This window comes from Psittacula echo (genome assembly GCF_963264785.1).
Source record: "Psittacula echo genome assembly, chromosome: 7".
In the NCBI taxonomy this organism is placed as follows: domain Eukaryota; kingdom Metazoa; phylum Chordata; class Aves; order Psittaciformes; family Psittacidae; genus Psittacula; species Psittacula echo.
In genome coordinates this window covers 55,173,640-55,198,422 of record NC_137740.1, presented here as the reverse complement: position 1 = coordinate 55,198,422, position 24,783 = coordinate 55,173,640, and the positions used below count along the sequence as shown (strand labels likewise).

Sequence of the window (24,783 nt, the reverse complement as noted above, 5' to 3'; positions counted from 1 at the left end):
TGAAAAACTAGTAATCTTCATTTCCCTATATAAACAGAAATTGCTGTGTATCTCCTGATATATATTCTGATGTAAGGTCTACACAGCTAGCACACCCTGGCATTACACATAATCCTGTATGTTTCCTAAAGAGAGGCTTTTCTTGCATACACATTCATTCAATAGCAAAGACAATCACTAGTGAAAGCAAAGTTTAAAGTGTGGTCTGAGCGATAACCACGCACAAACCCTGGAGAAATCAAAGCTATTGCACATACTAAACTGACAGCGTAACTTTGCTCATCTTCTTAAGAATTTGATAGACCGTCTCAGGAGCTACTTTACAGCATATGCTTTTTAGCATTGTATTGTATAAGCCTACATCATTCTGGTCGATTTACAGTCAAATGGCAAAGTCAAGCAGATGCACAACTTTTCCCCAAACAGAAATGAACTTTCTTTAAATCTACATGTTGTACATTTTTCATTAATCTGGATGAAGTGCTTAACAAGTAGACAGTAAAGAGAAGACCTGTGTTATGGGACTAATATATTACACTTCCTCAATGCATTGTAATTTATGGAATATTTAAGGTCAAAAGTCAAGTGATAAACAAAATGACCCAATTTAATAGTTTAATGTTTTACTCAACAGATGATTTTGAAAACAGCCTTAATAATCTTACCATTGTGAACCCCATTAAAATCCAGTTTATTGGAAATACAGTAAATTATACAACCAAACATTTAAGAGGCATTAATTCTCTTTTCCCTCAATAATGGAGGAACTTAGAAGTTGCATTGCAGAAGCTGAAGGAGTTCAGTCCGAAATAGCACATGAGCAAGTAGTTCTGAACCATATGCATGTACGTCTAAAAGTGTGTACACACATACATATGTGTTAATACACTTATATATACACATATATGTAAGCACATACATAATAGCTGCTTCAGAGTACCTTATTGCTCTGCTAATAGGAAGCCTTTCTTTGATCACTCATTAAAAATGTCTACAACTTTCATCTTTTCTATTCTGAAGTGCACAGTTTTCTGGCAGGATTCTTTTGTGGTAAGAATGAAAGATTTGTCTTTATTTCTTTCTGCAAGATTTGCAGTATGCCATGCGTGCGCTTGTTAATGAGCAGAGTTTATGTCATTCTTCATTACTAATTAATTATTTTAATTGCATGGCTCTGACAGTAGGACATGTATGATGTTTGCATGCCAAACCTGTATATATTTTTTATGAAAGCAATATTGACCTATATTCAGGTAAGAAGTCAAGATGCATGAGTAAATTTACTTAAGATGAAAGTATGCAGGCTGCTGTTATCTTGCTATGGCATCAAAATGAATGGTATAATGCCATTCATCACTTGATTCTGATAGAGGTTACAGTTTTTATGTAGCTTAGCTACTCGTTTTTCATGTTCACCGATTTTAATATGCCTTTGAAATACCCTTTCTGACATACAAACTTCCCCAAATAACCCACAACAGTGGGATAACATTCTTGTTCATCCGTGGTAAAGGGCTTTACTTGGTAAACTTCTATTTGTATTACACCTCCAGAAAAGTATAAGCTGCCCTAATATGTGAAAATATGCAATTTGCTTGAACTAGCATCAGCATTCTGGTACCAGCAGGGCTCTGACAGATATAAAAGCTTAGAGAATTAGAAGTTCTCTGTACTCCTTCTGTGCCTATTAGCCAGTAGAGGGAGCATGAAACACTGTCAATGTATAGCATCTGCTACACGTTAGAAAAATCTAGTTTTAGCTGATATTTCAGAACAATCTGAACTGCAAGGTGCTATTTCTCAAAGGTTTTGTGATGAACACTGTTTGCTAGTCCAAATTCTTAACATCAGTTTTAGCTTTTGCACCACAGTTTGATTAGCAGACTCGTCCACGTGGAGCTCGGAGATATTGGTCTTTGGCCAGTCACACAAGGACCACTCAGGGCTGAAAGAGCTATGGCAAAAACAAGCACTACAGTTTTAAGTACAAAAGAGTGATTTGGCGATCCAGATAACGGCTATTCCTACTTAGAAAGCTGTTAGTGCCTTGGAGACTTGGCTTTCACAGGAGAAGAATAACACCATTTTCCCTCCCAAAGTATTGGGGTTTACTGACTGTTTCAGTGGCCTGCTGATGGAGCTATTGGGGTGAAAGGAAGCAGAGGAATTCCAGTCCTGCTAAAGGCTGAGCACCCACAGTGAATTTTGCACCCTTGCTTAACAGAAAATATTTGACCCAAGCATTGTGCAAAATACTCATGTTTTCCTCTTGATCCTTAGAATACCAGCAAAGGACTATTGTAGACCCTTACATAAGGTTCCCATAATGCCAGTGGCATAAATGAAATCAGTTTTTATAGCATAAAAACCACCTCATCTAGGCTCAGAAATGTCAGTAGTAATTACAAACTTTGTTTTCAAGTATAATCAATTCTTTATTTATGGTGTGAAATGTTTTTACCCTTTTGAACTTTTGCTATTCTAAGCCAAGCAATATTGTTGGCATGTTCCTTTAAAAATAATTGCTTCTGGACTGAGAAATTGAATGTCAAGTTCCAACTTGATATAAATTAAATGGGTTACATTAATAGTCTGGGCCGTGGTAGAAGTGAGTGTTTCGATTCCGGGTTTGACTTAAGGACATGGCCTCTTGATCACACAGGTCAACACAGATGGGAAATATTGAAGGGATACCTGAGGTTGACGTAGGGAAGAAAGTACTGATGTATCACAAACTGTCTAATCCATTAAAGAGAAGCAATGTCAGACTCCACTGAGAATAAAGCTTAGTTGTCATAGGTCATTATGCTCTTCAAAAAGAAATGAAAAGAGTAGAAGGAAAATCACAATGATGGAAATCCTCAGGGCTGTCATGTACACATAATCTTCTAAACCTTCCTGAATTAACACCACCAAGCCTATGTACGGGAGGAACAGAGTAAAGAATCGAAATATTCTTAACTTTTACAGTACAAGTCTCAGATTTCACACCTTTAGCTGTTATAAAGGACATGTAACATACAGCATTTTATATTTAAGAGCAGGGTATCTGTACATCTGAGCCTCATACTTAAGCGATCAGATCTTAAGTAGAATTGCATGCATGAGAGCAATCATGTTTACAGGTCAGGCAATACATAGTTCTTAAAGGAAAAGGAATGGTGAATTGGAGAGAAGTTTAAATGTGGAGTTTTTTTCTTTGAAATATTATTGACTGCCTTTACAATTTACTTTCATTGCAACTTCTGAGCAACCCTAGTTCTCAGCTTCTCCTGATTTTCCAAATCCTTCATCATCTTCATGGCCCTTTGTTGGACCTGCTCCAGTACGTTCACTTCTTTCTTGTACCTGAGGAGCCCAGACCTGGTCCTCATGTGGTTTTACTGTGCTGAGCTGAGGTGAAGAGTCACCTCCCTAGACCTCCTGGCAACAAACAACACGCTTCCTAATACAGCCCAGGAGGCGGCTGGACCTCTGCAAGATGCAAGGGCATACTGGTGGCTCATGTCCAACTTGTTCACCACCATGGTAAAGCTGCTTTCCAGCCATCTGGTCCCCAGTGTGTTCTGGTGGATGGGGTTATTTGTCCCCAGGTACAGGGCTTTGCAAATCCCCTTGCAGAACTTCATGAGATTCACGAAGATTGCCTATTCCTCCAGCCTGCTGAGGCCACTCTGGCAGCACAACTCTTTCCAATTTTGTAAACGGAAATGCATACATATATAGAATTCCAATTGTTAACAAATAATAATAATAAAAAAATCACTTTCATGCCTTTGTTGTATTGGACTCAGTTTTCTAGTTCATTGGCAATTGATTGTCACTGATGAGTCCCAGGTCTAAGGTCTCCTCAAGGACATAAACAGTATGTTTACACATAGAGTAATAAAAATAAGCTGGTAAAGCAAGCACCGAAATTAATTTTATGTGATATACTACATAAAAGCTCTTCCATGAATTATTCCCTGTAGCATCTAGCTCTTAATTATTCACTGTTTGCTAATAGGATGAAAAATGATAAGGCCTTGTATTTTTATGTCTGCTCATTTGCACTGTTTGAAATAAACTCTGAGGTGACTATAATAAAGCAGAATCTGCCTCTGTTTAGGTACCTGGGCTGATTTTTTCAGGTGCAAGGAGAATTTCAAAGTTAAGCTAACCTTTTACTGATCACCTGAGTGCTGGTCCCTTTAAAAGAAATGATTTTGAATTAACTTAGAGAAGGACTTCTGCTGGTTGTGTAAGGAGAACCAGATTAACCACTCTTTCCCTGGCTGATAATGAACATTGCACTTTCAATAAACAATCTCAGAGAGAAGAAAAAAAGCCTAGTATAGACAGCGAATTTATGCTAATAATTAACTGCTAGAAATAGATTGGGTGTATCTGATTCAGATTGCTCTTCCACCGTTGTAATTCTTTGAGTCTGTGTTAAAACAATACACTATTACAGAAAATCATAATAATCAATACAATTATGGCTGTAGTCAGTCCTATGGGCACTATTTTTTCTTAACAGAGAGTTCAGAATCTGTTATTAGGTCTGTTTGTGGGGCCAGAACAACACGATAAATCACTACCTATAATAATAAATAAACTGTTTAAATACTGTACTGTGAACATATCTCCACAGCTACAGAAGTGCAGCACATAAAGACATAGAAAAACTAGATTTAATCTAGCTATTTGTCTAAAATGTACCCAGGAAATCCCCCAATAAGACATTCAGCACACCATAGCAAGCACACACAATCACAGCTAAAGTCCAGGCTATCCCATTGCCACTGGCACCGTTATATGTCCTAGCCAAAGTGAAACTAGTTTGGGTCTCCTGCTTCCCAGCTTCAAGATGCATTAAACATATGACACTTTAGGTAAACAAAGCCATTGTTTAGATGAGTTTTCATACTGCAAAAGAACTTAGATTGTAGGGAATGAGAGAAATGAACACTGCTGCTGAAGTGAATAGAGGTAAGATCACAGTATCACACAGTATGTTAGAGATTGGAAGGGACCTCAAAAGATCATCTAGTCCAATCCCCCTGCCAGAGCAGGAACAAGATCTTTTGCCATTCCCATTGATAAAGAACTGGACTAAAAGATCACAGTCCAAAGTCTAAGGTCTTTTGCAGCCACATCTGCTCTATAGCAAGTCACAGCTATTTACACAGGAAAGAAAACATACATCAGGTAGAGTAATTGCTTTAAAAAAAAATATATTGTAGAAGTGAATAGTTCAGGGTAGAAGACGTTTTTCCCCCCTGTATTTAAAGTGATAATAAATTATATACAAATATATACTGTAAGAATAGAGAAGTGTAATTTTACACAGCATAAATACAGATCGTATTCATGCTATTTATACAGCTATGCTACGCACAGCTCAAAATACACGCAACAAAAACATGTTATATGTGTTCACACTTTCATATGTTCTATTTTTCTATTTTTGGGCCTCAATTCTCAGTTAAGCTGTATAAGCCCCATTAAAACTATGATTTTCTAGCCTACTGGCTTTTTCAGTTTGTTTCAATATGGACTGGCAGTGAAGTTGTGTAAATACAGTCACTTTTGTATGTTGCAGAGATTCACATTGTTTTTAACAAAATCAGAAAATCTTGCAAATGACTGCAATTTTTCAAAGCACTGTTTCCAGGGCAGTAGCTGTTTCACACTAGACAGCACAGTGGCTGTGCTTGCCTACCTCAGTTAAAACAAATAGGAAGCAGCCAATAAGAGACAAAGTAGAAAATCCCTTTTAGGGGAGACTAGACACAGCATAGATTTCTCCATGGATGTGTTCATCAACAGCAAGCACTCTTTTAAAGCCCTTAAGTGTTTGTAGGACTGAAAATTAATTTGTTTTCCAATTCCAAAGTGAGTCATATGCTCCAAACAGATTTTCAAGTCAATGAAACATGACCTTGTATGATCTAATTAAGCAACTCAAAGGTATTGGTTGTTTTAAGATCCCTCTGGATATATTTGAGTTCAAATGCACACACAACATCTGTATGTACAAGCGCATAAATCTACAAAAAATGCAAATCAGATCATTAATGCTTGGAATTTGACAGTCTTGCCACAGTTCTCTAAAAGGTAAAACATGAAAAAGTCCTGAATAATATATACTTTTATTTTTTCATGACTTAGCACACACAGAAATGTACTGGAAGCAGAACACCAAATACCTTTCTTTGGCTTTTGAATATCTGGTCCATAATCAGGTATAAACAAATCAAATTCTCTGAGACCCACTATTCCTATTTCTTGTCTGGATGATGTCCCAACCCTTTGAGTGGAGCACTGGAACAGATTATGATCTTTGAAGGTCCCTTTCCATCTATTTTTTTCTGTGACTCTATCTTAATTTTCTACATTTTATGAATTGACTCTTCTGCTCCACCACACATGATTATCATTATTTAGTTACCACAAAATCTATGACTTTTTCTTTTTTTTTCTTATTTTTTCCCCAAGTCTTTTGCCTTTGTCATTGTTCCTGTGGTCTCCTTGCTCCACTTCAATTTTATCTCAGACCTCTGTGTAGACCTTATCCCCGATCTGTAGCCTTTCTAAGCATCCCTCACATTTCCTGTATAGATTAATGGTCATACACATATACACCCACTCCTCTTGCTGCCCCTAGATGCCTGTGTGTCTAACAAGAATGTTGTCTCAAATGCCAACATAAGTATCTTTTGGGGTACCACTGATTTCTGTATTTCCATTTCCTTTTTTCTGTTCATATTTTTCTCTGCTTGTTCAACTGTTCAATCTCCAATATCTTCCCTGCTATTTTCTTTTCTTTCTTAAGGGTATCTTTCATAAATCACCTTTATCCACTTTAATCTGACATACCCTGTAATTGTGCTCTCCCTTCTCTCATCCACCCTTTTTAGCTCATATCAACGATGTGGCCATAGCTAAAGATATGTTCACGCAGCCAGAAAACCCACTGAAGAAGGATGCTGCCTGGGAAAACCAGGCTGCCACCATTTGATTTTCTTTCTTACCTCCATCAGTCAAAGCAACAGCAGCTGTCTCTTTCACCTATATATAAAGCTGACTCTAGAAGTAGGGAAATGAAAGGAAAATGAGTGCCATGCAGGGACATATTTCTTCACCAAGTTTTTCTTTACTCCAGATTCAGACCCTAATCCTACAATTGGATCCACATGGCTGGCTGTGTTAATCAAAATATGGGATGAAGGTGTAGGCTACAAGCAACAGTTTTGCCGTACTGCCCTTCTAGGACATGGCCCCTTGCCATTCACAGACTGTATGTGTCTGACCTCTGGCTGCGCCCCTCACACAACTTTGCCTAAGGAGCACTCATAGTCTGCAGAGCAGGCTTGTGAAAACGGCTGGCTGATCAGCCCGGAAGCTGAAGCCAATGCTTAACTCTGTGGGCTGTTTCCAATATTTATAAAATAAAATAAACACACCAGATCTCACTAAACAACTAATCACCTACAGCATGTACATGGGTCTCTTTCTTTCTTTTAAATGAAAACGATTTTAGGTGTGACAAAACATGTGAAACAAGTGGAAAAACATTTCCAAGTACTTTTGCTCTCAGAAAAAGTTTAATGATTGAAGAGATTAAGGGATTGGGATTTTTTTACTGCTTTCAAAAAATCCATTTTTACTGAAAATTCTAACTGGTCTATTTAGCTTCAGGCCAGCAACATTTAAAAAGATTGAGTTACAGCATGCCATTCTGAATGTAGCACGTTATGAATTCCATATCCCTCATATAGAGTGACATATTTAATGATTAAGCCAAATCATTCAACTCTTTCTATTTTAACTTTTTTTCCTAGCCAGTATTAACTTTATATGTACAATTCAAATGGCAAGAGGAAAAATAACAGAACAGTGAATTTGCCTGCAATAAAGGAATAACCAGCAAGGTCTTACAACTTTACAAAATCAGAGTTCTGTGTGAAAGGTATCATGTGCTAATTAGCCCCATGTTAGCAAATGCTTGTTATCATACTATTTTAAAGCAACCAATTTTCCATGTGTTCCAGCTCTGCCCTGTATTCCGTCCTTCATTTTACATGAGGTTTTCCAGCTAAGACAGCAACAAAAATTGCCACGCTAGATCAGATCGCTGGTCACATTAACTTCAATACCCAATATAAGCTGGTCCTTTACTTAAATAAAATAGGAGAAAAAATATCCATTTACATACCCCTCACTTGCTCTACACTGATGTACATAAGAGTAAAATCTCCTTCTTGACCTCCGTGACAACTGATTTACACCCAGAAGCATTAGTTTTAATTACAATGACATAGAGATAGTCAATTTCTTTCCTTGCGCTTGCTCACTCATGAACGTGCATTTCCTCCTTCCATCACAGAGTAATTATCTTTGCAATTATCAGCACAGATGTGGCAGATTTAGAATTATCATGATTGTCTGCTAATACCTGGAGTCTTGAAGAATAGATGCTCTGCTATATCTTTCCAATGGCCTCAGGATTATTGACCCCCTTGAAAAAAGTTGTTTCTGCCTGAGGTAGGATTTTGTAAACAGACACACTAAAAATGGAGAGTATAGGTGGAGGAAGCATTATTGCAAAACTTTGTCTTCCATAAAGCGTATTCTAAAGGGTATGCTACAATTTGAGTTTCTCCAAGGTTTAATCCTACATGCATTTTATACCTGTATGTGTACAGACACATACATGTGCATGTAGAACTTGGCACATCTACAGCTCAGTTGCTGGGAATTATTTTATTCAAGGAAATAACAGAAATATGGGAAAAAAAAAATGGAAGGGACAGACATGGAGGTATCCTTTGGGTCATCTGTGTGTCTAAGACAGGAGCAGCGGATTCATGTCACACTGCACTTGTGTCTCTAATCTATTTTTAAGGATCCAAAGTAGACCTTATGGCTCCCAGTGTATATCTTGTACCAAGGCACTGTTGCCCTAGTATCATCAGAAATGTTTTCCTAAAGTGTGGATCTTTCTCGGTGCAGGTCAAACCCATAACTTCTTCACTTGCTTACTATGATCTCCATGACCAGCAGTATTCCTGCTAAGGTTGACCTAGGCTTTATAAACTGGAGCTATTGCACTACCTGATTGATGGTTATTCCAGCCTGAGACCATTGAAACTGAGAGTCCTTCCAGAGCTGAATACAATATTTTCAGATCATTTCTCCAATTTCACCTATAAAGGTAGTTTTGTCTTTAGCATACTCAAAAGTTTCACTTAAGCCTGCTTTATCAGACAACTTAATAAGTAGATATCATGCACATCTTTCAGGAAAACACTCACCTTAGCAAATGCAGGACAATCCCAAGCCATAATCAAAAGAGCCTCTGAGTTTGACAGGGAGCCTCTGACTGTTACTTTCTGAGTGGGTTACACCGCTTTGTGGTGGTTCCATAAGTATTTTTCTCCTTGGTCTGTACACAAAAATGGTATTAAAGACAGTTTCAAGCCCTTGCTGTAATTAGAGTAACTACCATCTTCTGTAACCCACTTGTTCTTGACAGGTTTGTTCAAAACACCCACTAGCAGTTCTGACATGGCTTCAGGCAGTTTGCTAAATACCTTGGTATGAAGTTCCCCTGTCTCAGTGTCATCAACTCTGTGTTTTCACTGAGCTGTAACAGTCTATGCCTATCCCAACTTGTTGACAGTGTGTATGTTCATAATCTTACCTCAGAACATTTATCAGGATCATGTTGCAAAAAGACTGACATTTACCAAGAACCTCCAACTTTTTCTTGTTATTTTCAAAATAAAAAATACATATTAAACTCCAAGCTGTAGCATGGGACATCTGATAAGCACTACTAATAAAGTACATGCATACTAACTTATCAACATGAACTTTATTTTGTTTAAAGCTTCCTTACTTACCCTTCAAAGAGTCTGGGTGACATTCTTACCCTATGGTATTTGAATTTGTTATAGGAAAAGTCACTCAATGCCTCTATCAGAGGGTGGAAGGATTAGCAGTTTTTTGAGCATCACCATAGAAGCAATTGTGAACTATAGATTAAATGAATCCAAAATTGTATCCTGCGTACAGGTCTTTTGGTGAACCTTGAAAGAAATTTGACACAAGGTCAGGAATTTCCATTTAGGGAGAAGAAGGAACTGAAAAACATGTTTGCCAAAAATCAACACTTTCTTGGGGATAGGCTGAGAGAAACTACAGGATCCATTGTTGAAACTTTAAAATGGGAAACTGCCAGAACAAAGATCTGAATCCACAGCTTGCCATATGCCGGGTGGATGGTATACGTATCAACCTTAGGAAAGACTTCCTTGCTTTATAATTATTAACTGATTACTCAGAGATATTGCTCTAGCAATATTTAAAGCAATTCATTATTATATCATGTAAATAAAATATAATGAATATTTTTTAAAAAGCCTGCTGCTTAAGTTATCACAGAAATAAGAAGTTCAATCTCCTGAACTCTATTTTCCTCTCATTAAATTAGGTCCAAATCAAAATGTCCTATCCAAGAGCCGAAGAAAGAAAATGTTTTAGTTGATTCTTTCCCCCCTGTGTAGCACACTCAAAAATCTGCAGTCATAGATTTCCAGGAAGTAGAATGAGAGAGGTGGAACAGAAATACTTTATGAAATAAAGAAACAATATATAATATTAGGTCTTTTCTATCTGGTTGTTGTGTTGTACATTTTCTCTGAATGGCAGTGAGCATGAAAGAGTTGATCTGGATTAACAAATCTCTTGAAAATCAAAGAAAATATGGTGTTAAAAAAAACCCAGCACCTTGTAAAACACCAAAAAGTAACAAATCAATTTTGAATGGATCCTAAAAATATGCCTTTCTGTGAAACCTGATCAAAGTTTAGTTTGAGCACACTTGGACGGAACATGCTGAAAAAGAATTTAAGTAGTATACATATCTATTGCGTAAGCAGTTTAATGAGTCTTAGTTTAAGCCTTGTTGATCTGGCTTGGGCAAAATACACCATCAGACTACATCAGCAGGTACAGAAGTGGAGCAAGCTAATCCTGGAAAGGAAGCTGTTATACTGAGAACTGTTTTGAATTTTACAGAAACTTACTTTGTGGACTGCTAAAGTGCTAAATGATCTTTTTCTCTGGAAAAAGATGGTTGCAACTAGGATACAGGTTTACACCATTTTAATGGCAATGTTTACAGGTAAATACCTTCTCTTTGTGAAATTATATGTGCCTTTAGACTGTACTGAACATGTAGTATCTATGCAGACTGCTTGTTTGTATTTGCCTAATATTTATGTAGTGTCTAGGAGCTGGAAAGGTAGAAGGCTGTAAACAAATTTTTAACCAAAGGTGTGCATCAAAAGTCTGATTTGGATAATATTTTCATTATTTTTAATCAAAATGAAAACTAGTGGCATTCAGCAGAATTGAAAGAAGCTTTTGTCATCCCTCTTCTGCAGGAAACCTTTGCTGCTAAATTTGAAACAGATAGTTAAATTAAAACGCTAACTAGAAAATAGCTACCCTATATTAATAATGTGCAAGTTAAAAAAGGAGACATGAATGGCGTTATCAAACGGAGTTAAAGGAGCCATTTCATCTCTGTTTTGAATAAAACTTCACAGGAGGAAAAAGTAATCATTATCTATAAAAACATGATAAATTTTAGGTGGGTGTGGAATATATTTAGAAGAGAAAAGGTTGAATGATTTTACTTTACCTTTTACTTTAAAAATACAAATATGTTTCACTGAGTTAATGCATGTAAGCACTGAAAAGAAAACAGTAGTTCCCCCTGTGCTTGCTTTTGGTATGTCTTATGTCTTTAGAGACTATTTTTCTTACATTCTAAACTTCTCCAACCTGAGCTATTTGAACTACTTGTACAGTTCTATAAATATTGGTTAATCCTTTTATCTAGAGTGCTTTTATCTTGAGTGACAGTGGTCTTTGCTTGTGTAATAACTGGCAGATAACAATCAATATCAATACTGCTTGTAAGAACAGCTGATTTATGTATTCTTGATATGAAAAAATGGCTTATTATTCATCTTTTGGTGTGACCTATATGTTTGTGCTAATTTTATGGAGTTGTAGGCATATAGATGTATGTATATACATGTTTATGTATATATATACAAAACCCTGCAAAATAATTATTTTGCAACATATTATTAATATAATTACTTAAATAAATAAGCATTGTATGCAGACACTGAATTACTTAAGCATCTCTGTGGCAGTCACTTTGCATTTAATAACTGATGTTGCTTGTTTTCTGCAAGTAAGGAATACCTTTAGAATATGTGTACCTCCTCATAAAAATAATTTTATTTCTTTGTTATATATTGACATATTTTTTTCAAATGTGTTATCTCAATTTAAAAATAGAAACATATATGATTTTCAAAGAAGTTTAGCATTCTCCTGAAATTATTTCATTAACTTTATATCTAATTAGATAAAGTAGAAAACAACACAGAGACAAAATATTATAGTAAAGTTGGTTTCAGTTTATGCATCTGTGTCACCCTTTCCAGAGACAGTCTTGCAAGGTGTGAGTCAGGCCACAGGCTACAAGGCAAAGATGATGCCTTGCAGATGCCATGGGATAACAGACTAATACACAGAGAGTCGTCATGCATTACTGAAAATGCAGTGACTAAGTATCCAGCCATTCACTGTACTGACTTCAAATACGAAAGGTTTTACAAGGGCTCCCAAACTATAAATCCTTAAGCATGCTCTGAGCACTCCATAGCCCTATGACAAGGCTAAGTACATCTCTCATCCTAGTGCTTCCACACTGAACTAGTTTTTATCTCTGACACAAAACCCCAAAGAGACCTGCATTTCTACAGCTGTCCCAGTAAAACTGAGTTGTATACAAGACCTATGGACACATTGTTCTTAATGTCCAGGCAGGGAAGGGAGCACTATCAGGCGTGAGATGTACTAAAACACTGAGCAAAAAGGAAATGGCTCATGGTAGTTTCACTTTTCATATACTAGAATATCGAAAGCAGGACAAGTCACTAACACAGAAATTGCCACAAACTCAGCAAAGCAGACATCATCCTGGCCCCCAGTCAGTAACGGTTTGGGAAGTACCCTTCACTTTCAGAAAGTCAGTCCCAATGAGTCATATTTCTGCCAGGTGCCACTACACATTAAGGTATACATAGACATCTCACACTGCAGTAAATATGAGTATGGCTGGAAACCAGAGAAAGATTGCTGCTGTAAAACCTCGCTGCCAGACCAGGGAGATAGCACTGGCTGTGTCTGATAATCCGAAGCTTCAAGTGAAAACTATGTTTTATAATTGAAAACTCGTAAGTGAGGAGCATCACTGCAGAGAGAGCCTTTTATATACATGCTATGACCACTTCACTCTAGCTAATCTTCTAAACAAATCTCAACCAATTCTCAGTTCCCTTCTGGCTCTCCTATAACTTGCTCCTCTCCGAGGTGGGTCTACTTATGATTGTGATTGAATAAAGTCAACAGGCAAGGAATTAGCCTGAGTAACTATGTTTATCTACCATTGGAAGCCATTAATTGTGGCTGAATGCTGCTCTGTAATTTTCCATGAAAAATGCCTGTGTTTTGCTGTAAAAATGCTCAATGCAAGTTTGTATATAAAGGTAGGTGTGCATAATTATGCCTATTAACTACTTTGTGCTGATGATACTAGTTTGTAAACTGACTGCAAATTATTTCCCGTTTTCTCTAGAATAACTATGAAGGAAAGTGGAAATATTAGGTGCTGCACTTAGCATGAGTTTTCAAAAAAGTATTTGGGTATTTTATCTGCTTCCAAGGAAGATAAGAAACAGATTTTCCCTGATCCATTGCATACATATCGGTCACTTGATTGCTCAAGGGAGAAGTTATTATAATTACCACTTTATAGATGAACAACAGTGAAGAGGGATAAACAGATTAGTTTTACAAGAGGAACAGATTTATTTCCCTTTGTGAAATCTGATCCAGTAGGCATACTTTGGTCTATTTGAATTGAATTACCAGTGAAGCTGGGATGAGGAGCACTCCTTTTACCTAATATACCAGAGGCCAAGTGTTATATGGAAGAGGAGGAAATATGAGTATGTATTGCCCACCTCTGATGGAAGTGTGCTCATCAACAAGCTCTGAGATGTTTGAGAAAATATTCTTTTCACCTTTTCTTGCTTTATATTTTGTATCTAGGAAAGGTAAAGAAAGTTCCACCGTAGATACGTGGTACCAGGAGTATTCTGCTGGGACGCACAGGTTCAAACCTCTCCAACAGCTTCTCCTGGATCATAGGATCATAGAATAACTAGAGTTGGAAAGGACCTGAAGATCATCCAGTTCCAACTCCCTTGCCATGGGCAGGGACACCTCACACTAAACCATGCCACCCGAGTCTCTGTTCAACCTGACCTTGAACATCACCAGGGATGGAGCATTCACAACTTCCTTTGACAACCCATTTCAGTGCCTCACCACCCTTACAGTAAAGAACTTCCTCTTTATATCCAATCTAAGCTTCCTCTGTTTAAGTTTTAACCCATTAACCCTTGTCCTGTCACTACAGTCCCTAATGAAGTGTTCCTCCCCAGCATCCTTGTAGGCCCCCTTCAGATACTGGAAGGCTGCTATGAGGTCTCCACGCAGCCTTCTCTTCTCCAGGCTGAACAGCCCCAACTTTCTCAGCCTGTCTTCATAGGGGAGGTGTTCCAGTCCCCTGATCATCCTCGTGGCCCTCCTCTGGACTTGTTCCAACAGTTCCATGTCCTTTTTATGTTGAGGACACCAGAACTGTACACAATACTCTAAATGAGGTCTCACGAGAGCAGAGTAGAGGGGCAGGATCACCTCCTTCGACCTGCTGGTCTCGCTCCTTTTGATGCAGCCCAGGATATGGTTGGCTTTCTAGGCTGTGAGCACACACTGAAGCCGGCTCAGGTTCATTTTCTCATCGACCAACACCCCCAAGTCCTTCTCTGCAAGGCTGCTCTGAATCTCTTCTCCGCTCAAGCTGTAGCTGTGTTTACATAATACTGTGCACAAGAAAACTGTGACATGTGAATAGCATTTTTATATTTAACATATTACAGGCTTGTGAGTCAATCATCTATTTATCAAGGTGTTCCCCTTTAATTAAAGATAATTCAAGAAAACACATGTTATTAAAAAATACCATTTGGGTCTCCCATTATCCAACCCAGAATATCTAATTCCTTGTTTATCCTTCAGGTACTCACTGTGATGAAGACATCAACGAATGTTACATGAACCCTTGCCAAAATGGTGGAATCTGTGAGAATTTTCCTGGGAATTACACTTGCCATTGCCCACCTGCTGACGAAGAAGGGATTTATTACGGAGGCTGGAATTGTACAGAAGTTCTCCATGGCTGTACTGATCAGCAATGCCAAAACAATGGAATATGTATCCCACATTTAAAAAATGGCCAACACGGATTCAGCTGCATATGTTCACCTGGGTATACTGGAATACACTGTGAAACTGTAACCACATTTTCTTTTCAAGGAAACAGTTTTCTTTTATTGAAGAATCCCCTGAACCCTAAAAAGGAATTCTTCTATAATATGAACCTGAGGTTTCAAACTGTGCAACCTACAGCTTTTCTGGTTTACCGAGGGGAGAAAAATACATTTGCGAAGCTGGAGTTACTGAATGGCTACTTACACTTATCCGTGCAAGTCAATAACAAGCCACAGGCCCTTTTGCATATTTCACATAATGTCAGTGATGGAGAATGGCATTCGGTGGAGGTAACCTTGGCAAGAGCTATTACTCTTAATTTGCTTGACAGCTCTTGTGTAGAATCGTGTCTCAATAAAACGTCTGCTGTGATAGATAATGATCACATGATGCTTGCATTTCAGAGCACGTTTTTGGGCGGCTTACCAGTGGGGAACATTAGCGGCAACTCTCTACTTAACATCTATAATATACATTCTGCACCTTCATTTGTAGGCTGTCTTCAGGACATTGAAATAGACTTGAATGTTATTACACCAGAGAATGTATCACCTGAATCATCTTTAAATGTCAGAACAGGCTGTACTAAAAAGGACTGGTGTGAAACCCACCCTTGTCAGAACAGAGGACGCTGTACCAACCTTTGGCTGAGCTACCATTGCGATTGCTACCGGCCGTACACAGGGCCAAGCTGCACAACAGGTAAGGAAATGCTGTGGGCATTTGTGTTTTAATGGTTACTGAAAAAATTATTATAAACCATCCTGTTACCATGGTGATGAAACAGCACAACCCTTAGGATTTCTGGAGCTTGATGTCAGCTGGTAAGCAAGTGCAAGAGGTTAGTAGTAGCACACCTTCAGTATTTTCTAGTTACTTTTCAGCCTGACAAAAAAAGTCAAGCTAAACTGGTGGATTCCACTCATCCAGCTTTAAAATCTTCTTAGAGCTTTTAGCACGGCATAAACTCTGGAAAACTGTAGTTCGCTATAGGTTATGCACCCCAAGCATAATTTAGAAAGCAACTAAGTCACTTGGAGTTTAAGTCTTACTTTCAAAGCATTCTTTGAACATTTTATCCTTGAGCTCTCTAGGCTTTTATAAAGGAACTCATTTAAGGCAATGAAAGGCAAGCAGAAGTACTGCAAGTTAAAAAAAGACAGATTCCAATTTAAAAAAAATGAAAGAGATTATACTATTAACTTAATCTGATTAGCCCAAGTAGAAGGCAGGGTTTCAGAGACTGGAAACAGGGCCCATTCATCTCTCAGCCATTCCCAAGGCAGCTCTAGAGAATCACTAATGAAGGCAGTCATTACCAGATAACTGCTTGGTGACCAGAGGAAAACCTGCTCGTGTCTCAGCAAACGAAAGAGCACATCTCAGCAAACAGCATCTTTGGCAGTGACAGGCAGGAATACAAAAGCTGCAGATGCCCTTAGCATTTTCGCTGCTACAAATGATCTTTCCAAGTGCAGGCTGAGGCAAATTGGAAGGACAACAGGAGGTCCCTGCCTGGTTGCGTGGTATACTGCATCTGTTGTGTGAAACCCTCTGGAGCTGGAAGTACAGCACCCCTAAGGAGCATTTTGGGGTGGACTCTGCAATACTTCCTCAGCATAAGTTTTAGGGATTTCAAACAAGCAGTTTTGTTGAAGAAAATTGCACAGGAATGAGTCTTGCACACAGCATCCTTGGCTCTGCTTCCCTCTCTGCCCCCTTGCTAACCATGCACACATGGTCTATCATAACAATGTATAGGGAATAAGAAATGCATGCATACACACAAATATGCATATTTACATATATTTGTGTATACATATTTTCCAAGTGGACTGGAAAAAATGAAGTGCAACAGCAGAGCCACGGTCAGATTAGAATGGACAGATTCATTCTAATCCATACATCCATAAACTGGTGTAAATCGGCATGGCTGCTCTGTCGCCAGTGAAGCTACATTGATTTACATCAGCTGAATGACTGGCCTCAGGGGTTTATTGAATGCATTGCTGCAGAAAGCTGTAGCTTGAAGTAAATTTCAAAATGTTTAAATACAATTTCATTTTGTAATAGTTATCAATACTTTTCAATAGTTTTTCTTCTTGGTTTTATTGCAAAATGACAAAGTCTGAGAGGTAATTGTAACAGACTTCTTTGAAGTCTAGCTGTAATTTATCCTAAGATTTGGAAGGCAACTTTGGAGCATAGGACAACATCTGGTAAATATGTTTGCCTCCTTATATGAAGCAAAATTAAAACCAGTCAGGGCCAGGAGAGGCTTATACTGGCATTAGAACTGTTGAGAATGATTAGAAAGCATGCATTTCTTTTTTTTTTTTCCTGCTGACCACAATATTCCTTGCAAGTCATGGCACCATGCCATTTTGATACATAGGATCTAGATATATGCCATATTTAAAAGGCCGTGGCAGGTTTCTTAAAGGCAGAGTCGGGGGGACCTGCAGTAAAGGATAACATAAGAAGTGCTAGTGTCTTTTTGAAAAAAAGTTGCTGCCAAGTATTTAATTGACAAGAGGCAATATTTTCTCTACATATACAAAATAACAAACAGATGTTGACTCATTTTGATCAACATCCAGATGTTGTGACCCAAGAGGTTAATATTGACCAAGGTGATGCTAGCCATCTCATCAAAGAGAAGATCAGAATGATGATGTGTATATATATATGTGTGTGTATTTTTATAAATAGAGAGAACTGTAACAAAGTAATTGTAAACATGAAATACCTTTTTGAAGATTAATGCTTCCTTCTAATACTGCAAATGTGTAATCTTCATTCCAGCAGAAACTTTCTTTTTACCCTCATGGAAAAATGTCTCGGTCTCTGGTACACCCTACAGAGAAGATAAAACTTAGAGAGATTTAATACCTCAAAACACTCATTTCAACAAATAATTATTTCTACATACCAGAGTTTTAACAGGCAGATGTAGATATATAGGTAGTCTTATTCATAGAATTACAATATTTCATATTTAATGTGTTTAAGGAATTGTCTGTTTAGGAACAAGTAAGGGTTCTATTCTTGTTGCTAAATAATATTACCATTCCACATAGTAGTGCAGTGTGGTTATTAAGGGTCTGTTGGGGCTTCACAGTCAGTCCCCTATTTTCATTGGGTTTTTTAATGTAGTCATAAAAAAAGCAGTGCTGCAGGCAGAAACTTGGCCTATGAGGTCTTGTTCTTGGAGTTTTACTGCACAAAAGAGGATTGACTCTTTAGCTATGTGAGCATTTAAGAAAAAGTTTGGTTTATTCTTTCTATGAATTTGTTACATTAAAAATAGCTTTTGAAAGTGTTTAGGCAGGAAGTCTGTAATGTTGAGGACAAGATCATGAAACTTAAAGTGTAAAAATAGAAACACTTTGTTGTGCTTTAACGAGATGATTCATCAGAATAAAATATGGGTTTGGCTACATATTTTGTATCCTTACAAGTCTGAAAATCATTACTGAAAATAAAGAGCAAGGGAGAGAGACAGATGGTTTCGGTTTAATCATTTTAATTGATAAGCACAAAAAGAAAGAAAAAACCAAAGCTTACTCAATCCTGGATCATTTTTCCCCCTCAACACCACAGCGTGATGAGCACTCACAGGACTGAGCAGGATCCACAACTAGATACAAGTTGATGTATACAAGCACATGTTGAGCCCCAGCAATAGAAAGTCTGTTAGAGAACTGGGGAGCCTATGCAGCACCAAATAGGTGCCCCATTTGGAGGTTTCACACATGAGCGGTTTGCTGAGAAGGTTTGGACTATTTCTATGGTTGAAATCAGTGCAAAAAATAACACAGAGTTCCAGAATTACATTAACTTCCATGGTCACCAGAGGATCAAAGCAGCTAGATTCTTTTCAAGATGATCTTTCTGAGGATCAACTCAGGAAACTGTAGAAATCTGTCCTTGTTTAGCCATTTGAAAACACAGCATTACACAGAGCATGATAAAGGGGAAAAATATGCCCAATAATATAACATCTGGTCCTGTACTGGGGTTTAATGCTATAGCCATAGAAGCCAAGAGGAATTTTGGAATAGAAGCTATTTACAGCTGGACCAAGTCTTTATTCATCCATAAATAACAGCACATCTTACTACCATACGTAAATATTATCAAGTAGCTATTTGATCATTGGCTTTCTTGTCATTTAGCCCTAATGATTTTATTTTTCTCCCTTCTCTCTTTTTTTTAAACTTTTCCCATATCCCTAACCTCAAGAGTACATTCCAGGCCGGTTTGGATCTGAAGACTCCTCAGGCTATGCCGCTTTTCCTGTTGATGCCACTCAGGATGCCACTCAGAATGAAAAGTTGAACATATCAATGTTTGTCCGTACACGCAAATCTTCTGGCTTGTTACTGGCTTTGAGAAACAGTACTTACCTCTACGTAAGAGTCTACTTAGAAGGTGGGAAACTCACAGTACTAGCTCTAAATTCCATTAAGTTATTAGGGAAACACTCTATGAATGATGGAAACTTTTACTTAATAACATTAAAAATAGAACCAAATAAGGTGGAATTGTTCCAGTCCTCTCAATACCTAGGCTTTGTTTCTACTCCACTCCTAACCATTCAAAGTAAGGATATTCTTTACATTGGAGGCTTACCAGATAACAAAGGAACTGATGAAAATGGCAGGTATTTCAAAGGCTGCATCCAAGATGTAAGAGTGAATAACCAGCCACTGGAATTCTTCCCCATCACCAATCCACTGAATTCTGCTATCAGTCGAACTCTTATCAATGTCACCCAAGGCTGCACTAGTGACAACCTCTGCAAGGTAAGAATTACATGTTTCAGAGCACTTTCACATGTTTATAATGGGGGATTCCCTTTAATCTTTTGTACATTCCCATACATTATTCGATGATACTGACTTCTTAGGAAAATATATAGAAATGTTAGAAAGAGCAGATTTTGTTAAGTTATGCTACATATGATGAATATCAGCAGCAAAATGTATTTGCATAGGGGAGAATTAAAATATTTTAAGGTTGAAATACCCTTTTCACCAATTGAATATGCTGTGCTGTCATAGTGCTGGTCTTTGTCACTTTCTGTCTGAAATAACTGGAATTCTCTCTTTTGCCAAACAGTCCCTCAACCTTAGAGTTCAGAGTCCACCAGCTTTTATTCACACTTAGGTTGTCTCTTCTCTTTCCCCATAGTCCAACCCTTGCCACAACGGTGGTGTGTGCTATTCAATCTGGGATGACTTTACTTGCACGTGCCCCCCTTACACAGTGGGGAAGGCATGCGAGGAAGTTAAGTGGTGTGAGCTTGGGTCCTGTCCTCATGAAGCACAATGCCAGCTGGTACACCAGGGATTTGAATGTAGGTACATTTCAGTTATTTCTATAAACTTTGGAGATTAGAAACTATAGAAATTTTCATCAGCATTTCCTTAAACTCAACATTCACTGCCTTTAAGGTTCATTCAAATGTTATTTCTGTATTAAAATAATAATTAAGTCTATTCTAAATAACATTAACAGGAAGAGTCTGCCCTACCAAATACAGAATTTTCAACCAGACCCCCTGACACAGACATTGATGTTTACAAGACCTTTGCTTTTGACTTACTCAGCACAACTTGTCGAGGTTGTACAATAGATCAATATGTTGCCAGAGTGTAAGTGTACCCCTCATACTTCCACTGTAAAGAGATAAGAGGATATTCAGTGTTGGATTAACCTTAGAATGTTGTCCATCATTCTGAAAAGATAAGCTATAGGACATACGTTGCATCATTTGATTTTCTTAAATGTTAAATATCTTCGAAGGAAGTCACCTTAATGCCAGCACTACAGTTATTCAACTAGTAACTTCCGAAAAAGCACCTGCATGCCAAGCAGTCCATTTAAAAATTGATGGCCATTAGCTGTCTTTAAGAACATTAGCCACCCTGCATGTCTCTTTCTTTTTCCACTTTCCTTCTCCTTCCCACCATGGAGTGGAATTTTAAAAAGCAAGTAAGGATTTTGAATCAATATTTTTTCTTTTTGCTATCAAAGAAAGCCCTAACGATGCTGTGAAGAAGATAAATACTCACAGATTCTGGTGGAAGCTGTTAGAATGGCTGACTCTTAGGAATGAGAAGGTTGGTCAACAAAAGCTTTCTATCATAGACAATTTGCTGACAGACCAATACGGTGCTATTTTTGTTGAGATTGTTGGAACCAGCATTGCACCACTTGTTAAAATTTATAACTGAAATTAAAATAAGTGCGCCATCTCTAATAGATGGCTTTAATGCTAACATCCAAATACGTTCTCTCATAAACTTTACTATTGCCTATTACAGTAGAACATAAACACACACAGACAGCAAAGTGAAAAGTATCTGAACCTTTTCCTTTTGCTAAAATCAAGGTAATTTACACTGTTAGATCATGTTTTGATTTTTGTGCTGGTTTATGTGGCAATAGTAGGGAGTTTCCCTAATAAATATTCAAAAAGAACTGCACTACAGAGCTATATTTTTACCTAGTTGTTTTCTTAGCTACAGCATAAGTTTTTGTTCTTGTACAACAGAGGGTAATGAAAAAATGAGGAGTTTTGATGGCCAGTGACTTCTCTGCCAGCCTGCTGTGTTATGCTCTGGGTACAATTTTAAACAAAGGCAGAGAAAGAGCTGTTTTTCAGACACTTCTGGCTCTAGTTGAAGCTAGATAGCTATGATTAGCAAGCCCAATAGGAAAACAAACACTCCAGAAGTAAGAGAAAAGGTGAATACAGGAAGCAGATGTGAGGAACAGTAGCTGATAGCAAATCTGTATTCCCAGTGTCACTACTGAGAGTAGAAGCACACCCAGACAACTTGCTGTGCTCAGGACTTAGTAATGAGTTCTACAGGAATATTTTAGAATTATGAGCTTGAAACTCTCAGCTTTGTGAGACATTTAAAAGACCAGAAATAAAAGTTCTGACTTTCATTTTTAGTGTGGCTTCCTCTGAGGAAACTTTCGCTATGAGAAAGACACACATTTGATGCACAAGGCAGTGTGGTTACACCTCTGCTGCCTCAGTATCAGGATATACAGTTAATAATTTCTTACTGTGATTCCCAGGGGTTCTTTTCGTCCAGATTTACATCTGATCTATCTCTAAGTCCACAAATAGATCAGAAACCCACCTAATCTCAGTGCTAGGATCTTACAAAGCTGAATTTGTCTGAAGAATGGACAGAAGATATTCCTTCCTGTCCCTCCTCCCTATCAATAATCCTCATAAATCTCAGAATGTGCAAATGTACAGCCCAGCGAGTTAGTGCATTTTAGTAGAAACCATGCTAATGGAAGATGTCAAATACCTTTGTGAAGACATCCATAAAACTGCCACAATGTTACCCATCAATTTTCACTCACAGCAGTACAAGCTGAGTACTCTGCTGCCCTCCCAGCCCAGCCACCACAGGCTCTGTTCCATCAGCAGAGCTGTTGCAGTAGACACGCAGCAGAAGAAGCTGGTTTTAAACGTGACAGGCACAACTCTTCTTACATTGATTTTAAAGGGACTTTGTGTCAACTGACTTCAATTAAATTCATCACCATGGAGAGTAAATTGGGATCTAATCAAACACTTTTTTAAAACCTCTTTAATGGTTTACTTAAGAAAACAGGAATTGAGAACAAAGGTTCACCCCATTCAGATCTGTCATCGGCAATAACTTGCTGTACAAAACTAGGGAACAAACCAAAAATGACATTTCTTGTTTTGAAATACCCTCTCAGCCTCAGCTGTGAAATGCATGCAGTTATGATCACCTCCTTCTCTTTGTCTAATAAAGGAAAAGAAATACTAATGTAGAATTATACTTTTAGAATATAACTTGAGATGATGCAAAGCAGCACACTTTTGATGTCAGGATAGCTTGAGCTGCTCTGTAATTTCTATGGCCATAAGGGGCAGACAAGGATAAACTGATACACTGGTGGAATTTGATTGTTTTTCGGCAAACCCAAAAGGACTTACAAGTCAGGGAACATGAGGCATTGAAGAAATACTGTTCCACATGTATAGGTTTAAAGTTGGACTGACTTCTCAATTATTATCTTTGCACAGGTCTTGCTAATGCAGTGTTTAGTGGCCGAAGCAGTGCGATATTTTACAGAAGCAATGGGAAAATCAGCAGAGACCTCACCAATATCATATTTGGCTTTCGAACTAGGGACACTGATGTGATACTGTTGTACGCAGAGAAGGAGCCAGAGTTTGTTACCATCAGCATCCGCAACTCCAAATTACTCTTTCAATTGCAAAGCGGCAACAGCTTTTATAAGCTGACCCTTGCTAGTTCGCTGCCTGTGAGTGATGGGAAATGGCATCAAGTGATGGTCTCTATGGTAGAGCCCCTGTCCCAGTTCTCTAGATGGCACATTGATATAGACAACAAGAAAGACACTGCAACTAGTACAACTGCCGCAGGAAGCCTCAACTTTTTAAGAGAAGAGACAGACATCTATGTGGCTGACAAGGCTTTTGACAGTCTGGATGGCCTGAGAGGATGTATGAGCACCATAGAAATCAGTGGCATTTATCTCTCATACTTCGAAAATGCTGACATCCCTACAAAAAAACCTCAAGAGGAGCAATTTCTCAAAATATCTGCAAACCCTGCTCTTACTGGCTGTTTGCAAGCAGATGTCTGCAGCTCAAATCCCTGTATGCATGAGGGGATATGTGAAGAGTTCTATACTTCCTACAGGTGCATTTGTTCAAAGGGATGGACTGGCACCCATTGCGAAGTCAACATAGACGAATGCTCTTCAAACCCCTGCATTCATGGAAACTGCACTGACGGGGTCTCCTCCTATGAGTGCAGTTGTGAACCTGGTTACACAGGGGTGAATTGTGAAGAGGACATAGACAACTGTCGTGGCCACCAGTGTGCAAATGGGGCCACTTGTATTGATGGGATTAATGGATATTCTTGCCTGTGTGCTGGTAACTTCACAGGAAAATTTTGCAGGTACTATAAACAAGGCACATCCATGTGATTTTGCCGGGTGTCTTCCAAAGGGTAATTGCATCACTGATGTCTCCATTTTAAACACAGATGTTATGCATCTCTATATATTAATCATGGCTGCAGAATTAACGTATAAAGAGTCTGCAGTACACAAAGCTGTACAGATCAATTAGGTGTGGGCTGAGGCAGTGGAGAGCTGGCAGCTCAGGCAGAGACCAATGAGGCAAGGAGACAAGAAACAAGGCACAGCTCTGCTGTCCAGCTCTGCTGCCAGTCTGGGTTTTACAGGCTCTGATGACAGGACTACAAGTCT

General features: G+C 38.2%; 1 protein-coding gene across 1 annotated transcript in view; it reads left to right on the top strand.

The window, feature by feature from the left end:
• CRB1 (crumbs cell polarity complex component 1) overlaps positions 1 to 24,783 on the top strand; it is a gene marked incomplete at both ends in the record, with an annotated part of 101,256 nt that overhangs the window by 51,288 nt on the left and 25,185 nt on the right. Inside the window, 4 exons of the mRNA XM_080623716.1 lie at positions 15,220 to 16,173; positions 19,717 to 20,279; positions 20,668 to 20,833; positions 23,564 to 24,470. Coding sequence (XP_080479842.1) covers positions 15,220 to 16,173; positions 19,717 to 20,279; positions 20,668 to 20,833; positions 23,564 to 24,470 — 2,590 coding nt within the window. The remainder of the gene's footprint in view (positions 1 to 15,219; positions 16,174 to 19,716; positions 20,280 to 20,667; positions 20,834 to 23,563; positions 24,471 to 24,783) is intronic.